We start from the raw sequence: 18,985 nt of genomic DNA, 5'->3' as shown, positions 1-18,985 counted from the left end.
GTGCATTTCCAGAACCTTCTCAATGTAACTCCTCTCCTGGAGCATTAATTCATTCATTGGGATGTATCGGCAGGAGTGTCATTGTAAGCAAGATATGCAAAATCTTTTACTCTACTCCACGCTGATTGGGCATGAGTTGGAGTATTGTGTCAGTTTTGGGTGCCACATTTTGGAAAGATCTGGACTTTCTCCAGTTTGTCCATAGGAGACCAACAAAAATGATTAAAGGTCTAGAAAACATGACCTATGGGGGAAGACTGAAAAAGTTGGGTTTGTTTAGTCTGGAGAAGAGAAGACTGAGGGAGGCTATAACAGTTTTCAAGTACATAAAAGCTAGTTACAAGGAGGAGAGGGAAAAATAGTTTTCCTTAATCTCTGAGGATAGGACAAGAAGCCGAGGTCTTAAATTGCAGCAATGGAGGTTTAGGTTGGATATTAGGAAAAACTTGCTAACTGTTAGGGTTCTTAAGCACTGGAATAAATTGCTTACGGAGATTGTGAAATCTCTGATATTGAAGGTCTTTGAGAACAGGTTAGACAAACACGTGTCAGGAATGGTCTAGTTATTACTTTGTCCTGCCTTGAGTGCAGTGGACTGGACTAGGTGACCAAATGAGGTCCCTTCCAGTCCTAGTAATGAAGTCTATTACTAATGAAGTCAGCCTGTTAGATTGGGATCAGTGTGGGGACTTAGTGTTGAAGATAGGTCTTTTAAAAGGAAACTAACTAAAATGGTGCATGTGCTGTGACAGTCTACATAAATGGCAGTTGGTTGATCACTGTAAATGTCATTAAGTTGCATGAATAAAATTCTTCCCACTTTGTATAAAAGAAATATCTAATTCCTTGCTTTTATAAAAGCTTTTTATCAGTTGATATTGAAGTGCTTTACAGAGGAGGTCAGAATTATCACCGTGTTAAAAATAAGAAAACAGGTGAAGTGAATTTGATGAAAGTAATTTTAGCATCTGCAAAAGTGGACATGCATACTGAAACTTGATGTGCAAAATCTAGCGACATTAAGGGAACATAGCTCTAGGTTTAGTCCAAACCTTAATGTGCATAGAAAATTGGGCCTGAGAGACAAGGTAACAATCCTCAGGGACTATTTTCTAAGGATTGCTACCTTCTTTTTTCTCTGAGAGTATTTTCTAAGCATATGAAGCCTCTGACTATATCTAGGCCTGCATTTCTCAAACTTCATTGCACCATGACCCACTTCTGACAACAAAAATTACTACATGACCCCAGGAGTGGGGACTGAAGCCTGAGGTTGCTGCCCTGGGTTGGGGGGCCCAAAGCCCAAGCCCAAACACCTCAGGCAGGTGGGGCCAAAGCCCAACCCCAGGGGCTTCAGCCCTGGGCAGAGGGCATGTAACCTGAGCCCTGCTGCTGAGGGCTGAAGCCACTGGACTTCGGCTTCGTCCCCGGGAACTGGGACTTGGGTTTCAGCTTCATCCCCAGGCCCAAGCAAGTCTAAAGCCAGCCCTGGTGACCCCGTTAAAATGGATCCCCTGATCTAGACCTATGTTCCCTTAATGTCCCAAGATTTTGCACATTGAGTTTCAATATGCATGCCCATTTTTGCAGATGCAATGACTTTCACTAAATTATTTTCATGTGTCTTAAGAAACATGATTTAACAACTGACATAACGTTAGTCAAGTCACCTCTTGGCCATTCACCAGAATACTGTGCAGGAATCCAGCTGCTGAATCCTCAGCTGCCTTAAGCCTCCAAAATCTGACTGGACTTCAGGCACTGCAGTTTTCTTGGATCCTCTAGGCACACTTGGGGCACAGACACTGTGTCTGCTCTCTTCTGAGAGCTGCAACGCTGTGGCCTGCTGCCCAGTCCCTAGAACCAGTGCTGGCCACTCAGACTCTCCCCATAGCTTAAACACAACCGCTTTCAGAGCTCCTGCTATGGGATGTTCTGGGTTCATAGTTTACCTTCTCAAGGGGAATATGAATAGTGTAACACAAATGCACTTTGCACAGGATTCTAAAGCCAGTACTGTTACTCACATGAGGAAATACAGTTCCATACAAAAATAAAACCTACATACCTTTATCTGCTGCAGTTTCTTCACCATTCCAGAGCATTCTTTGGGCTGGGGTCAGTCGTCTGGGCCGATCCAGGGTCCTTCTGCTGCATGGTTTGTGTTCTGAACCATGGACACTTCTCTCTCCTGCCCAAAAGCTCCCATGTGGCTCTCCCAGTCTTCCCACTGAGAGTATATCTACACTGCAAACAGGAGGTGTGATTGCAGCACATGTAGGCATACCTGAGCTAGCTCTGAGTCAAGTCACTACAAGTAATAGTGTAACTGCAAGGTCACAGGTTAGCCTCCCAAGTAGTCTAGCCTGGAACCATGGGTACGTAGTAGGGCAGCAAGGATGTGCTGCCACACCTACACCGCTAATTTTAGCCAGCTGGCTCTATCATGGCTAGCTTAGGTGTGTCTACATGTGCTGCAATTGCACCTCCCTGACTGCAGTGTAGGTGTACCATAATCCTTTTTAACCCTTGCTTTATCTGTCCTCTTTGGAAATTTTCCGCTCCCGCCGCCTGCCCAACAACTAGGCAGAAGTGTAGCTACTCCTAGGCTCCCGCTAACATCAATACAGCTATTGGCTAGTCACAGTACAAACATTAAAGTTAGGGATCCTCCATTGTCATGGTTTACACTTAAAATTTAGATTGATCTAGCTACGTTGCTTAGGGGTGTGAAAAAATTCACACCCTGCGTGATGTAGCTATGCCAACCTAACCCTGGTGTAGACATGGCTAGGCTGATAGACGAAAGATTCAGTTGACCTAGCTACCACCACTTAGGGAGGTGTATAACCTACAGCAATAGGAAAAACTTCCATTGTTAGACACAGTTTTTATCTATGCTACAGGGTTAGTGTTGCATAGCTATGGTGCCAAAGCTATGCTGCTGTAGTCCCTGTAATGTAGATAAGCCCTTAGTCTGGTGTGTTCCTGATACAGGTCCTGTCAGCAATGGTGGATAAACAGAAATAGAGGCATTTCATGATACTGCAGTTTTCATAGTGGCAACCTCATAACATTAACCAGAAGTTGTACAGCAATTTACAAATTATATTGATAGTTTAGCGCTGGGCCCAGTGTTGGGCTTGGTTACTGTGAAGTATGTTAGATCTATCCAAGTTATTAATAATTATTTTGTACCCTTTCCTGGGCAGGATCTGTTGAACGAAATGATTACAGAGGAATGCCAGTTAAAGGAAAGAATCGAAAGCAGCATTGAACGCCGTAAAAAGGAATTGACGTCTCTGAGAAATGAACTGTCACTGGATCCCTACCTGGTAAGATGGGTCTAGGTTTATTATGCCTGACACACAATCTACTAGTTGACTCCAAAGTTAAATTTGCTGTTTGAAACTGTTCAAATATGGATTAAATGTTCCCATGTATGTGGTGTTTTGATGTAAAATTTCAATGTTAATATTTATGCTCTTTGAATTTTCTATACAAGTTTTGGGTTTTTTCTTTTTCTTTTTGGTCTTTGTCTCCCTCCCTCCCCCACCATACAGTTTTCATAAGAAATCTAAAGTTGGTCTCTAGCAGAACATCTACCTCTATTATAATTTGCTTTTAAAAGTATGGGTCTATAGGGATCAATTCTGAGCACATCTGCTAAAACAAGTAGTTTATAGAAAAATACTAGACTAAGGGTCACTTTGCTTTTTATATTAACAAACAGTTAATCTAGCTGCAGAGGCCATCAAATCTCTCCCTTCAGAGAAATTCATGAATTGCCTATTGAAAAATGACTGCTACTGTGATCTGAAGACTGAGGGCTCAGGCCGCATCAGTTAAAATGGTTGCCATTTTGCTACAGTAGGAAAATGCTGAAGCTTACGAAGACTTTGGCAAATATGACCACTGCCTCCTATTGTTCCCGGTGGGAAGGATACTCCGTTGATATCAGGAATGATTGCAGCCCCTCCCTACTGTTTCAGGAGTAGGGAGGATCCCTGTGAGGAATAAAGGAATATGAGGGGCAGGGAAAGCTGGAGAGGAAACTGGGACATGTTTCATAACCTCAAACCCGTTTACTTGTCTTGCACAAAAAATATTAGACTACTTCCTTCTCTTGCCTTGGTATAACTTAAACATGATCTCTATCTGCTATGTTCAGCAACCATTGTGAGCTGTCATGACTTTGTCCAAGGAAGACCAGTCTCCAGAATTCCATGTTGTCTGGTACACATGGAGCTTAATCCTTGTGTAACCTTGCAGTAAACCCCCTGCGACATGGGACATTGGTCCTGACAAACTTGATAAAGTTGCCTTTGAGTTGCCTTTGTCCACATAAGCTTGTTTCTTAGATGAGAAGTCATTTTCCTGGTAGCAGTGGTGTGTGCTCTCAGTGACTAATCTGATTTAAATCAAGTCTTAAGTATAATGTGGTGGTGCAGACTCAGTTCGGAAAGGAGTTCTGCATTAGTGATGCTGTTCTGCCCAGAGTGTTCCATGCCTGTGTCACTGTGTGGCCCAATATAGCTCTGAATGGCCATCAGTCTTGTGAATGGACCCAACTGCTGGACCCAAATGATTGGTCCCTTTTCCTAGCTCTGAGGGTTTCAGGCAACTCCCAGGTGCAGACGCCATGTTTGACATTCTTCTGAGGCAGTGGGACACCAGAGTTTGGCCATCTTAGACCCCAAAATAGTACCTCAGCTCTCCTGGGCCACCAATTGCTTAGACACTTTTTCGCTGAAGTCTTGCAACTGTGGCTTCAGGGACAATGTGCCAAAATGTGCCAAAAAACACAGGCTTAGGTATCTGGTTAAGAAATTCCTGTGTGACCTTTTTAAAGCATGCTAGTGTTAGATTTTTTGAAAAACACAAATTTGAACATAGCCGCCACCACCTCCCTTCCTTCCTTGTCTGATCTTGCTACTCCTGTGAATCCTAGGTTAGGGCTAGGAAGCACTGCCTGTCTACCTTAATCTGGTCGTCTTGCACATGCTGGTTGTCTGGCCACTTTGTTTTAAGAGGAGTGCTTCTCTAATAGTCTTTGTCCCCCTTTTGCCCATATGCTTTGGTAGGGGAGTTCCAAGTCTTAGCCTACCTCCCACGCCCCATTGGCTTCTGTGCAGTGTCAAAGTCAAAGTCAATGGCTCTACCAGTTGAAAACCCATTGTTGCAGTTGGAGAGAGTCTTTGAATGTTGACTGCCCTTTAAGGCTCTGTCACAGTGTCTGTCTTTTCACTAGGTGTCAGACCCCTGTTACAAAATGCTCTAATCCATAAAGGTGATTGCAGCATAAAATAGCCCCCCTGAAACAAAATGAGGTTCACCAAACAAAATGGGTTTCAAAATTTGACACAGACATATATCCCCAACTTGTCACAGCTTACATCTCCATCCTGGAAGACTTACCTCCATATGCTCTGTTAAAATCCTTGAACATCTACTTAGAGCACACTAAAGCCCCTAAAGTCCACCCAGTGCATAAGGTTTTCATACCAATTTGCTGGTTAATTCAGTTACCAAAAGACCATGGCAAAGTGTATGTCTGTTTCACACTCCTTTGACCTCCTTGGCCCAAAACTACACATCCATGTCAATCAAGGCTTGCTAGATTGGAGATAAGAGTGCATAGCTTGCTTTAGGAATATTTCTATCACAGACTTGCCAAGCAGTTTACAGGCTCCCCTCCTTTCACATTCACACTGTGCTGTTGCTTGGATTGATTCTCTGTATAGGACTCCTTGCGCTCCAGAACTTGTTCCCAGAGTTAGATGGCCAAAATCTTCTAACCAGAACCTGTTTAATTGGATGGTCCTTATTCTCAGTTGACTGACTTTTGACAGACTGTTTACTCTTAGAAGTGGGCTCATTGTGCTTGAATATTGAGAGATCTTGAAGGTTTGGATCAGGTATACATATACTCATTATATATTAACTCTAGTTTAAAAAAACCAAACAAACCTGCTTATACTATTGGCCCTGTTGCTCCTCACTGTAATTGTGCTGTTTTCTTCTGCAATATCCCTTGAGATTTATTGCACTAAAGAGTGCAAATTCTGCACACAGGGTGTTCTCTTAAAGAATTGAAAACTTGCCTGTAATTTCCCTCTGATCATATGTTGTGGGTTTCTCATGTACCTGCTACTTCTCCTCAGTTTGGATTTTTAACACTTTTCTAAATGTTTCCTCTTGCACCTTGTCCATTCTTCTCTGACACACGATATTGTAGTGATCATATTGAATTGGCTTATCTTTGGAGATTTGTCTCCTGCTCAGTCAAAGGAATTGACTGGAATTTTGGAAGGTGTCTTTTATACTTGTGGGGATGGGCCTAGCTATGTGATGGCCTGTAAGTAGGGGAGAAAATGGAGTAGGGGACTGTCTCACTGTCTATATAGCTGCCCTAAGGATTAAACTTCTGGGCTACGGGAATTTTATCAGCCTTAGGTGAAACAACTAAGATCCCAAGAATGAGAACATTAGAAGGTAAGTAACTTCAGCGAACAGAAGTACAGGTCTCTTTCCCTTCTAATTGCACACACTGAAGTTTTGGTCCATCACACATTGATTGTACCTGACTACTTTTCTTGATGCCAAGTCACAACCAAATGTTGCAAGGCATTATGTATCCTTACGATTACAAAACATGCTTCAAAAACTCCACAGGCTGAAGAGGGTATATCCATCCTTCAGATGGAGAAAGATCTACGACTGGCATTAGACGCTACACTCAAAGAAAAAAATGAGAGGCTGGAGGAATTGAAGCAACTTCAGCAGCAAGATGAAAAGCTCTGTGCTGAGCTTTTTGCTACCCCTTACTATATACCTACTGGCAGCATTCCGAGTCGTTCACAGCTGGAAGAGTTAAAGGAACATGTTAGGATGCGTTCAGATGAGAAGGTATGTGACGTTTTAAAAAAAAAAAAATCCAATAAATAGAATGTGATTTGGGGCTGTAGAGGAAAGTGTTTTCCACCTCTGCATTTTAACCAGAAAAGAATGCTAGTTGCAGTGTCCTCTGATCGCTGAGTGTAGTTAATACTACTTAGTTTAATACTGATTTTTAATCCAGTTTAATTAAATCATATTATGGCCTAATTATCCGTATATATTTAAAGGCATTATATAGCTGAGACATCTCACCCTGTTTAAGGAGTTCTTTAAAAGTTATTATGGAAAATAATAGTGATGAAATTTTAAAATGTTTGTATGAAGTACAACTTCACACTGTCTAAGAATAAAATTTTAAATGCTGTTCCCATGAACTGAGTTCCCTTTTCCCCCTTTGTGATTACCAGATAGTACTTGGATGATGGCGTACACTTCAGCTTCTGTGCAGTGCTTTTAAGTTTTAGATAGTTTTTGTACAGTATAGTTACAAAGCTATCAATCCATACTCAGAAAATGGAGTGACCTGAACTAGCCAAATCATATTACCTTCGCTATTGCCTTGACATGGTATCTTAATCTACAGAGCCTCAGTATGAGACAATATTCTAACCAATTGTATATAAAATGCTTGTTTTTAATTTTTCAATAGAAACAATGTCTGGAAGTTTTTCTCAGACTAAGAAATGAAATCAGGCAGTATAATGAAGAGATTGGGCATACACCTGATTCTACTCTTGAAAAAGAGGCGCTTTCTGATGATGAGGAACCTTTTTGTCTTGCCAGTAAGAACATTGAAGCTCTTCAAATGCTTGTTAATAAGGTTAGATTTTTAAGTGACTAAGAGAAGATATAGGAACTGTTCTTAACAATCACATGTAACACTGACACCTATAATTAGGCTGCGTAAGCATTGCCATTATAATACTTCCTACATCCTTAAGAACATAGGAATTGCTATGCAAGAGCAGTAGTAATCCATTGTGTCTAGTATTTTGTCTGGCAGTGGCCAGATCTAGATGCCTCCCCTCCTCCTCTTTGTGGGTATATGGACAGGAATGCTATCCTGTGCTTGGTGCTCCCTTAGGGCTCAAGCAAAGCCAGGGGAGCAGACAGAGTGCCTATTTTTCCCCCTTCTTCTTAACCATTAGGCTTCTGAGAAGCTGAAGCAGAGTAGATGGACTAGCTTTTTCTAGCACTCCTATTCACACTCTTTTGAGTGCTCTGGGGATTCAGGGGAGAAAAAGGTAGCACCATGCTTTCCTTTTTTCAGTTTAGTTTGCCTCCTCTCAATTCTGAACAAAACTGCAAGAACTTATTATAATTTTTTCTAGACCAAGAACCAAATACACAGGAACTCAAAGCCCGTTCTTAAAGATAGCTATATTGAATAACTAATATCCAAATACCATATATGGTAGCATCTGTTTTATGATGAGCACACAAGCCACATGTTTCAAGACAATTAAATGCTAAAGTCTTTCAGTGTGTCTTGACTTCCTTGTTCTTTGTTCTCTTCTGTTAACCTCAGAATTGATAATAAATAAGCCATTGGCAGTATATGCGCAATGCCTTTAGATTGGAAATAGAAGGTCTTAATTTAAGTACTCTGTCAAATAAACCTGTTCTGCAACAGTTCGCTAACTCATGCTGGTCCATAAAACACTTGAAGCTGCTGGAACCTTGTCTGTTAGCACTGGTGGGATTGATAATGTTAATGCAACTGAGTTGGTGGGAATATTTTAAATCCCTGGTATACATGCAGTCCTAGAAATGGATTCTCCTATTTGTTGTTGCATGATAATAGGCCAGCTTGAGAGCTTCCACTATCTACTCTTTAACAATTTTGTTTGAGCTTCCAATGCTATGTCTAACGCTTCACCAGCAATAAATTCATTTAATATAATAAAATTCATTCTTCAGGCATGACCTGATAAGAATCAGCCAGAAGGGAAGGGTTATGACTGTTTCCACAATGTACCATAAACTCTGAGTGGCAGTTGCTATTAGTAATGTCAAGTGATGATAATTTGCAGGGTTACTGGCAACTCTTGATTTCTGCTTGTATTGATGATTTAAAGATGTCTTTCTATCGGCTTACATCAGGAATGAACTAGACCTTTGGACATTACAATAATATTTATGTTAAAGAGTATAACCTTGCATCAAAATAGTGACTTATACTTAACTGTACAGATCCCACAAACTTAGTGTCCTCACTGCAATGCTGTAAGAACTAGCTTTCTTCCTTTTTCCACATCTTTACTAGAGCGTGTACATTATTTCTCTTCCATTGTGGGTTGGTTCACCTTGCTATTATACTGTAATTTCTCAGCGTTCTTCTACATTAAGGTGCTATCCTCTCTGAAATAAGTTTACCTCATGCTATCATACTATGTGCCTTGTAGTTGCAGTTGAAGAAAGAATCTGTAATCTCAACTCGGGAGGCTCTCAAGGAGAAGGTACGACTTCTGTGGAATAGACTGCACTGGCCAGTAGAGAAGCAGGAACAATGTAAAATGAATATTAAAGGCTCCATTACTCAAGAAGTTACCATGGTAAGACAATACCTTGCATATTTTTCATCAAACTACTTCCCCTGCCTTTCTTCTTACAGAAACTATTTTAGGTTTTTCTTTAAATAGACAAGCTTTGTCACAAAATCCAACTACATAAGAAATGCAAGGCTTACACTGAGAACTTACTCTGAGTGAAGGCAAACCCTTATGTATATTCAGATTCCCCTTAAAGTGGTATTTTTGCTGGCAATTGAACCTGTACTACTATTGCTTTCAATTTGAGGTTGAAACTCTGTCTTCTGAAGTCAGCAACACTTGGGCATGACTTAGTTGCCCTTTGGTTTTAGAGTTCCTTGCAGTTATTGGTTCAATTTCCAGACAGGGTGGATAAAAATCATTATTTAAAACAAGATTTTTTTTTTTAAATTAGGTTAATTTACCTGTTAGTACTCCTTCACTATTTTACCACTTTTTGGGCTTAAATTGCTAAACTATTGGTTTCTTAGTTGGTGATAGAATTTCAGATTGTACATTGATTATTTCTGCCAAGACGTTTCATACTCAAAATGTTTATATGCTGAAAAAGACAAGCCCATAGTGTGAACGCAAACTTGAACGCGAAATAGGGGAATAAAAGCCCATGCTACGTTTATAGTCTGCACCACTTTCTGATATATTGAACTTCTCCAAGTTAAAAAAAGATGACATATATTTCAACACGCTATACTCATCACTTTGAAGTGACTTAAAGCACAAATCTCACTCACGTAAGTGGTTTTAAAAATCCCACCCTTGGGTACCTAAATGCGGGTGATGCCTTGCCTTGTCACAGTGCTCACCAGGCATCGCAAGCTGTTTAGTTTAGTGTGCGATAGCTCATTCAGGATATGTTGGGCTGTACTGACCATTAGTTGAATCTTGAAATCCTGTGTCAGTTTTTGTAACAGCTAATGCTATTAAGACCTTGAGTGGTGGGGGGGATCTCTTAATCAAAACCCTGGATGTTGCATAAATGTTAAACAAGTGTTTCTGGTGGTGGTAAGTGTTCTCTGAATAGAAATTAAGTAGCTACCCATAGGGCCAATGGGTATCTTGAATTCAAAGAAGGCATCACTTTCTTCTGGAGGCAGAAACCGAGGCAGGAGAAAAATGTCTCTGGAAAGTAATCTTACTCAATTTGGTTGCTTAAACTTCAGTTATAGCCCAGGGCCTCAACCAGGTCAAGACCCTGTTGTGCAAATTGACTCATTTGATTGGATAGAAGCTTCTTATTAAAATGGAAGCTGTGGTGTCAGTGCTTCAGGAAATCAGGCCACTTAAGTCTAACTTTAGGCACACAAACTTGAACACATCCTAGTGGACAGTGGAATATTTAAAACAGCATTCAGACTGCATCAGGGCAAACGCAGAGAAAACTAAATCACACTGGGAGGAAACCTGAAGGCTCTGAATAAGAAGTGTGTGCGCCACTCCCTGTTACAATCTGTAGGCAGCAGAGGTTGATGGAGTTCTTGGTCCTGGACAATTAAATTGATCTAATGTCAAATTCAAAGTGCAAATACCTCAATAGGCCAAAAATCTTGGTCAGTGACTCTTTGCACGAATCTCTTGTTACATCAGAAAAGCACCAAATGTTAATTGTAAGCAATACAAGTTGTGTGTCAAGAGAACTAGATGTCTTTAGCAGGAAGTCTGGCTCTATGAACCAACAAAGACCAGATTATCGGCAATGCTAACTTGTCAAAGACATGGCAACAAGGCTCCAATATTAATCCCGCCATAAATTCAGAGTACTTAACTCTGCTAGAGTGATGTAATAACCAGAGCAGGAAGCATTGCAGCTAAACCAGTGGCTCCCCTCTTAAGAGCCTACTTGGGTCAGGATAATTTTAGACCTGGTAATGCCTTTACCTGGTAACTCTCTGCAGTCCATGCCCCCCTGTAATAATGTAAATACTGATCTAGGAGTCTTAGTTAAGGTAGATATTGGAGAGAGTAACTTTTACCTCATTTGTGCTCAAAGTAAAACTATTTCCCCCTGTTTATTCCCACCCCCCACTGTTCCTCAGATGTTCTTGTCAACTGCTGGAAATGGCCCACCTTGATGATCACTACAGAAGCCCCCCCCCAGCTCTCCTGCTGGTAATAGCTCACCTTAAGTGATCACTCTCGTTACAGTGTGTATGGTAATGTTGCCGGCACAGAGTGCCCGAGGCAAGCAACAGTTGGGTTCGTTGCCTGGTGTGCATCGCGCCAATGACCACAACGGGGTGGAGAAGCAGAGAGATTTATTTGAAGCTTTAAATAGGGCACAGGGAGACCGAGCTGTCTTAAATCTTGCAGCCCCGAATGCAGATTACAGTATACAATTTATACCTTTGCTTATTTTATTACATAAGCTTATATAGTTAATTACCTGTTGCCCCGTATAATACTGTAGCCAATCAGCTAAAGCAAAAGTCAGTTGTGTTTTTTCTTAGTAGCATTGCCTGAGCTTTGCCTTATTTGGGTTTATTTGTTATTAGTTTCTGCTAAATATTTTTGCTTTATTTATATGTTTTTTAGGCCGAAGCTGGCCTTGGCTAGCGAGCCATGTGCAAAGCTGTTTGTGTGCTAGCTTCCTTATAGTTGTGCAGGGTCACAGAGAGTTCAAGCAGCAGAGGGGCTTCAGTTTGCCTGGGCTTAGAGCAAGAGGGCTTTATTGACACTCGTGGTTTTTTACCCTCTTGAGTTACCTAGAGTAGTGCCCAGTGTTACCAACAGTAACATCCATTGTTTCATGTTCTCTGTATATACAAATCTCCCCACTGTATTTTCCACAGTATGCATCCGATGAAGTGAGCTGTAGCTCACGAAAGCTTATGCTCAAATAAATTTGTTAGTCTCTAAGGTGCCACAAGTACTCCTTTTCTTTGTACCTATTAAGAGATTGTTGTTTAGTATGTTTCAAGCACTCCAGTAATCAATGCCTCACGTCAGCAAAGCTTTATGGCCTCTGCCTGTTGATGTGACAAAACCATGCCTCCCACTTGACTGACTGGGTGTAGACACGTGCCTGAACTTGATTACTATTTCAAGTTTGTCCTATTTTAGCCATTTACGTTCTTTCTGCAATACTGACTTTATAAGGCTATTTTATTTTCCTTTTAACTTGATAAGTGTATTGCTAATCACTATACTCCCATATACTACAATAGTTTCCAGAACACTAAAGGCTCAAAGGCTGTGCTGATGATATGTTAAGATAAACAGCATGAAGCTATCCTATGAGTAAGAGAGATAGGAATGTTAATGAAGATGCATTGTTGGCCTTAATGCATTGTTTTACATTATTTTAAATAACTTTCTAGTGGGAAGAAGAGCTGCTGCGTCTGGAAGAACTGAAGAAAGAAAGCTTGAAGGGAGTGATTGGAAAAGTCAGACAGGAGCTTGACCTTTACTGGGAAAAATGTTTGTATAGCACAGAACAGAGATCAGCCTTTCATCCATATTATGATGGTAAATCTTCACTCTGACCTGCCACTCTTCCATTTCATGTGCAAGGATTGATTGGTATAGACTTGAAGGCCAGAATGGACTATCACGATCATCTAGTCTGACCTCTTGCATATTGCAGGGCACAGAACCTTACCCACCCACTTCTGTAATAGCCCCATAACTTCTGGCAAGTTACTTAAGTCCTCAAATCATGATTTAAAGACTTCAAGTTACAGAGAATCCACCATTTACTCTAGTTCAAACCAGCAAGTGACCCATGTTGCAGAGGAAGGCGAAAAATCCTGCGGGTTGCTGCCAATCTGACCTGAGGAAAAATTCCTTCTCAACCCCACATATGGTGATTAGTTAGATTCTGAGCATGTAGATGAGACCCACCAGCCAGACACCCAGGACTTAATTCAGAGACCATCCCATCTTTGCCTGTTGGAGATATTTGCCAATAGCTGTCACAGATGGGTTGTATGCCATTGTAGGCAACTTCCTCCATACCGTCCTCTCCATAAAAGTATCAAACTCAATCTTGAAACAAGTTAGGGTTTATTTGCCCCACTGCCTCCCTTGAAAGGCTTTTACAGGACCTCCCTCCTCTGATGGTTAGGAACCTTCATCTAATTTCAAGCCTAAACTTGTTGATGGCCAGTTTATGTCCATTTGTTCTAGTGCCAACATTGGCTCTTAACTTAAATAACTCTTTTCCCTATCTGGTGTTTATCCCTCTGATGCATCTTTAGCAAGCAATCATATTTACCCTCAGACTTTGTTTTATTAGGCTAAACAAGCCAAGCTCCTTAAGTTTCCACTTGTAAGATAGGTTTTTTCATTTCTCGGATCATCCTAGTAGCCCTTCTCTGTACCCGTTTCAGTTTGAATTAATCTTTCTCAAACGTGGGAGACCAGAATTGCACACACTATTCCAGATGAGGTCTCACCAGTGCCTTGTTCAATGGTAATACACTCCCCTATCTCTACTGGAAATACCTTACGTGATGCATCCTATGATTGCATTAGCCTTTTTCATGGTTGCATCACATTGGGAGCTTGTAGTCCTCTTGTGATAGACCAAGCAGTGCTGGATAAATTTTTATAGTGGGGGTGCTGAGAGCCCTTGAACCAAACTGTAAACCCTGGATATAATGGAAACCACTTCAAGCCAGGGGGTGTGGCAGCACCCCTAGTTCCAGCACCTATAGATAGATCAATACATCCAAATCTTTCTCTGCATCCTCTGTCATTTCCAACTGATCTGTCCCCGACTTATGGCAAAAATTCTTGTTGTTAGTCCCTAAGTGTATGACCTTGCACTAGTAAATTTGCCTAGAATAGTGGCTGTGTACCATTAGCCATTTTATCAGCTGGTTTCCCTCCGTCTTTTTTTCTATACATGAAAGAAATGTTCAGTGATGGCTATTTATTAAATAGTGTATTTCCCCAAACCAACCAGAATAAGTGTCTTCATACTCTAGTCTTATAAACGGCATTACTCCAGAGTTCACTATAACAAGCAAATGCGGTGCTAGGGATTGTATCCTCATTCACCAGTTGGAAAAGAGCAAAACAGGATAGCCCTGACACAGTGGACTTTTGGAATTAAAACATCCTATTTATTGGGGAGGGAGGAGCTACTTGGAACTGAGCCTAGAGTCACAGACCTTGGCAGGGTTTTGGATTAGCAACAAAACCAGGAGAGTTATGCTAGGTAAATCCTTAAAGGGTTCACTTAAATGCATTACTAAATTACTTATTTCTTAAATTACTAGAGCTTTGGTGTCCGCTATGCAACTAGTATTGAAAAGCTCAAATCACAACTATTTTGTATGTGAGTAACTTTGCAGAAATATGTTATACCACAAATAATGAATAAACTAAATTTTTTCAACTCCAGATAACTTTACAGAAGATTTGTTGAACCAACATGATGAGGAAGTTATGAAAATGAAACTCCTTTATGAGAAAAACAAGGCTTTATATGATGGGATTGCTAAATGGGAAGCTACCTGGAAACAGTTCATGGAGTTGGAGGTACCAGTTACTGGAAATTAGTTTACTCTAAGGCTTTGCTTGAGCAAGGGTAGTGATGCCACTAAGTGGAAGAATTGTGTACTGCAACTTAAATTGATGGGGCACAATTTCTAAAGAGCAGTGGGCTAGTGATAAATAACATCAGCAGAAAAAGGCTGTTGGGTTGGGGAAAAGGCTATTGGGGTTGGGAAATCGGGTCAAGTAAATTTACAAAATCTGAACAGCTACAAAAGTGACTGTTCATAATAACTTTCAGAGGGAGTCTAAGTAGAATTCCCATTAAAGATGGGCAATCTTGAGGGATAGCATTCTCCTTAGTGAGATTTACCTTTTGACTTCACAATATCAAAATAACCCCAGTGGTATGTCAGTTGTAGGTCCTATTTATCCATGCTAAACTTAAGGGAAGCTGGATGACATATCAGTGTTTGACAAATGTCAACATATGTTCCAAGTGCAAGTTGGTATCTAAAGCATTTTGGGTTTTAGTTTTACAAGACCTGTTTAGGAGTGTTGTCAGCACATGTTCTTGTCAAATAACTAATCTGATAAATCTTAATTGTTTCATGGTGCACTTAAGAATCTTTCTTCATTACGCTGAATATATTTTAATTTTTTTTTTCCAAAGAAGGCAAGTGCTGTAAATTAATATTGCTATTAAAAGACCTTTTCTCCTTTAATTTTTATCTTATGACTTAGTGATGCAGCCTGTTGCCACTTACAGCCATCTGGGCTCGAACAATTTCCAAGCATCCTTGTCTCATGTTCATGTAAATACTGTGTTTTAGTGCTGAGGAAATACCTTTCATTCTTTTGTAGCAGATAAATGACTTACAAGTCATCATTGATGGTCTCTTCAGAGAAAGGAGTTATTTTGCTGATCATTCCTGAAATAATGGATTGAATAAGTGAAACTTCCCTAGCATTAAGTACAGAATAGTCTGTTCTGTGGGAACTGTAATGAATTCTATTACTACTTGGTATTGCTCCTGAAGGCCCTTTGCCATTCTGGAAGGGAAAAAAAAGGCTTGAAGTATATGTTCACATTTCAGTAAATTTATTTTGTTCAGAAAAAATCCACAAATCCAAATAGATTAGTTAACAGAGGTGGCACTCTATTGAAAGAAGAGAGAGAACGCTCAAAGATCCACAAGCTGTTAACAAAGGTAAGCCCTACCACAGCTGGCATGTATGCACTCTTGAAATTAAGAGTTAAAATTCAGTCGTTTCAATACTATCTAGGCAAACTTGTCTGAGTTGATGGAACATAATATGCTATTGTTATAGTTCTCTCTTAATAGGCTGGATGCTGAGTCAGTTCATTTGCCATGTGATAGATCTGATTTCCATAACACTACAGAAATTCTAATGCTTAAGGGATAGAAACTGAACTAAATACAATTCCTTCTAATAATGTTGATCTACTTTTGTGGTGATGGTCACCCTTAAACATACTTAAGTGTGAACAAACTTTAAATCAATGCTTAGTCCCCCTTTTTAGATGCTAAAAAAAAAACCCACTCAGCAGCCTACAAGGGAGTGTCAGCCTTCAACCTGTTAAACTGCCTGCACAATACTAAATGCCTGTTCAAGGAGTCAAGATGGGTGTCAATTAAATGTCACTTTGCTGGGTAACACTTTGTAAAACATCTGTCCTGAACTACTGAAACTTCTGATGCTCATCCTCAGTTGGTCTGATATACAGCAGCTAAATTCATGCTCTGGCAATGTTCAGTCCTTCATTTACCGTGAATGCTTCCAGGTCTTTCTCCACCTCAAATTTCTTGGTGTTTTTTTTAGCTAGCGTAACATAAGGCAAATGAAAAGGCCTGGAACTGTGCTTTTAGCCTCACAGTGAGGCAAGACATGAAATACTTTAAAAGGATATATTCAGCATGTTTTCGAGTATTACACCTACTAGTTCTACAAGAAAAAAGAAAAGGAGTACTTGTGGCACCTTAGAGACTAACAAATCGGATGAAGTGAGCTGTAGCTCACGAAAGCTTATGCTCTAATAAATTTGTTAGTCTCTAAGGTTCCACAAATACTCCTTTTCTTTTTACAGATACAGACTAACACGGCTGCTACTCTGAAACCTGTCATTATGCAAGGCATCTAGTTCTGCAAGCGGTACCTAACAGTAATATAATTAAAATATTTGAGAAAAATCTGTTCAGTTTTGTTCAGTTGTTAAGCATTTGAACAAAACTAAACAATACTGTGCTTGCTTAAATTTCTGACAATTTGTAGTTTTACAATCACTACTATTTTAGAAGTATTTCTCTTTCCAACTGCTGTGTGGCAGTTGCACATAATTATATAGGTATATACCACACAGCAGGTGAAAGAAAAATACTTCTAAAATAGTAGTGATTGTAAAACTACCAATTGACAGTTTTAAGCAAGTGCAGTACCTGAAGGAACCTGTTTCTACTTCTCTGAAATTAACCAGGCCTCAAGCTGACTGTCCTAAGCTGCTCAAATGGATAATGAAATACATGCAAACTACCTTTTTTCATTTGCAAACTTAGTTGGGAGAAGAACTGAAAAGGGGCATTGAAAGCTGGGAAAAAGAACAAGGCTGCAACTTCCTGATCGAGGGTCAAAGGTTCCTGGACTACATGGCAAATCAGTGGGAACAGCACAAACTTAAAAAGGAACAAGAGAGAGTGAGTTTGTTTTTTCTTAAAAGTAGACAAGGGATTGGTACTACACTACAGTAGAACCTCAGTATTACAAACACCAGAGTTATGAACTGACAGGTCAACCACACACCTCATTTGGAACCAGATGTATGCAATCAGGCAGCAGCAGAGACTAAAAAAGTGCCAGTACGCTACAGTACTGTGATAAATGTAAATTACTAAAAAGATGTAGGGAAAGATTTATTTTTATTTTTTTTAAGATTTGACAAGGTAAGGAACTTGTTTCTGTGCTTGTTTCATTTAAAAAGAGTTAAAAGCAGCATTTTTCTTCTGCATAGTAAAATTTCAAAGCTGTATTAAGTCAATGTTCCGTTGTAAACTTTTGAAAGAATAAGCATAACGTTTTGTTCCGAGTTACAATCTCCATTCCCGAGGTGTTCATAACTCTGAGGTTCTACTGTAGTTTCAGTTAATTTTAACATAATTCTTCATACTGGCTATCTCCAAAGGCCTTCATGAAGTAATAAATGATGGAGGGGCTTTGGTGGGGTAACATCTAGCCAAATATAGTGTGACAGGCAAATATCTGTGTGAATGGCATGTTGTCGGTGCTGTTAGAATACAAATTATGCATGCCCTTGCGCCCTTGAATGTTTAATTTAGATCTCTTGATGGGAAATGTGGACCCTAGGGTACTGGGAGTTTCTGCTGCCCCCTATTGGCTTCAGACCAACAGGTTATTTGAAAAGCCCCTTGTTTAACTGTGCAGCAGCAATGTAATCAACTACTGTTAAGGGGTTCAAGTCATTTACGAATGTGATCCAATGGCTAAGCGAAGAATTAGGGTAGGATTTTCAAGAGCTCTTCTCTCATTGAAGTCAATCACATGCCTTATTGCCTCAACTGATTTGCCAACACGAAACTGGTTAGCAGTGCACCTAGTAGCAGTCTGGGGTAGCCAGCTTCCAAACAGCTATAGCAACCTGCTTCTGGACCAGCGTGGCCTCCTTCATATGGGTGTCCTGACTATGGAGGGACAGAGAAAGCTGCTCCAAGCTCTAGAAATGTCACTTTCTTCACATGAAAGTTCTGCACCCAGAGCTGGTCATTCCAGGTCTGTGATCCCAACAGTTGGTTTCTGTGGCTGTAATGCAGAAGTGCCAGTCTACATAGGTGGCATCAACAGCTATATTGAGAGTCACAAGCAGCACCAGCCAATTGGATTCTGCCATGTTCGTATTGTCATCCTCTGCCAGGTGTATTTGGTGGGACTGAAAATGCCACCAAAATGTCCACCAGCATCTCATGGATGCTCTGCCTGCTTCCCGACAGGAGTGAAAGTGCAAGCAAGACAAGTTTTTCAAATAGTGCCTCATTTTCACGTTGCTGGCTCCAGTTGCTGAGAGT

The 18,985-nt window shown here is 40.4% G+C and overlaps 1 protein-coding gene across 9 annotated transcripts in view; it reads left to right on the top strand.

Annotated features, from left to right (window-relative positions):
• LOC102934828 (protein regulator of cytokinesis 1) overlaps positions 1–18,985 on the top strand; it is a 39,049-nt gene that overhangs the window by 13,623 nt on the left and 6,441 nt on the right. For 4 of the 9 annotated variants that reach the window (XM_037902252.2, XM_037902248.2, XM_037902246.2 and 1 more), the window contains exons 3-10: positions 3,213–3,335; positions 6,676–6,909; positions 7,550–7,720; positions 9,306–9,455; positions 12,767–12,914; positions 14,797–14,939; positions 16,004–16,099; positions 17,465–17,602. In XM_037902252.2, the coding sequence (XP_037758180.1) occupies positions 3,213–3,335; positions 6,676–6,909; positions 7,550–7,720; positions 9,306–9,455; positions 12,767–12,914; positions 14,797–14,939; positions 16,004–16,099; positions 17,465–17,602 (1,203 nt within the window). The remainder of the gene's footprint in view (positions 1–3,212; positions 3,336–6,675; positions 6,910–7,549; positions 7,721–9,305; positions 9,456–12,766; positions 12,915–14,796; positions 14,940–16,003; positions 16,100–17,464; positions 17,603–18,985) is intronic. The other 5 variants (XM_037902247.2, XM_007056847.4, XM_043546352.1 and 2 more) reach the window with 2 other exon arrangements.

Source organism: Chelonia mydas, chromosome 5 (assembly GCF_015237465.2).
Source record: "Chelonia mydas isolate rCheMyd1 chromosome 5, rCheMyd1.pri.v2, whole genome shotgun sequence".
Classification (NCBI taxonomy): domain Eukaryota; kingdom Metazoa; phylum Chordata; order Testudines; family Cheloniidae; genus Chelonia; species Chelonia mydas.
The sequence above is the reverse complement of the archived record's forward strand: the minus strand, read 5'-3'. Positions and strand labels throughout refer to the sequence as shown.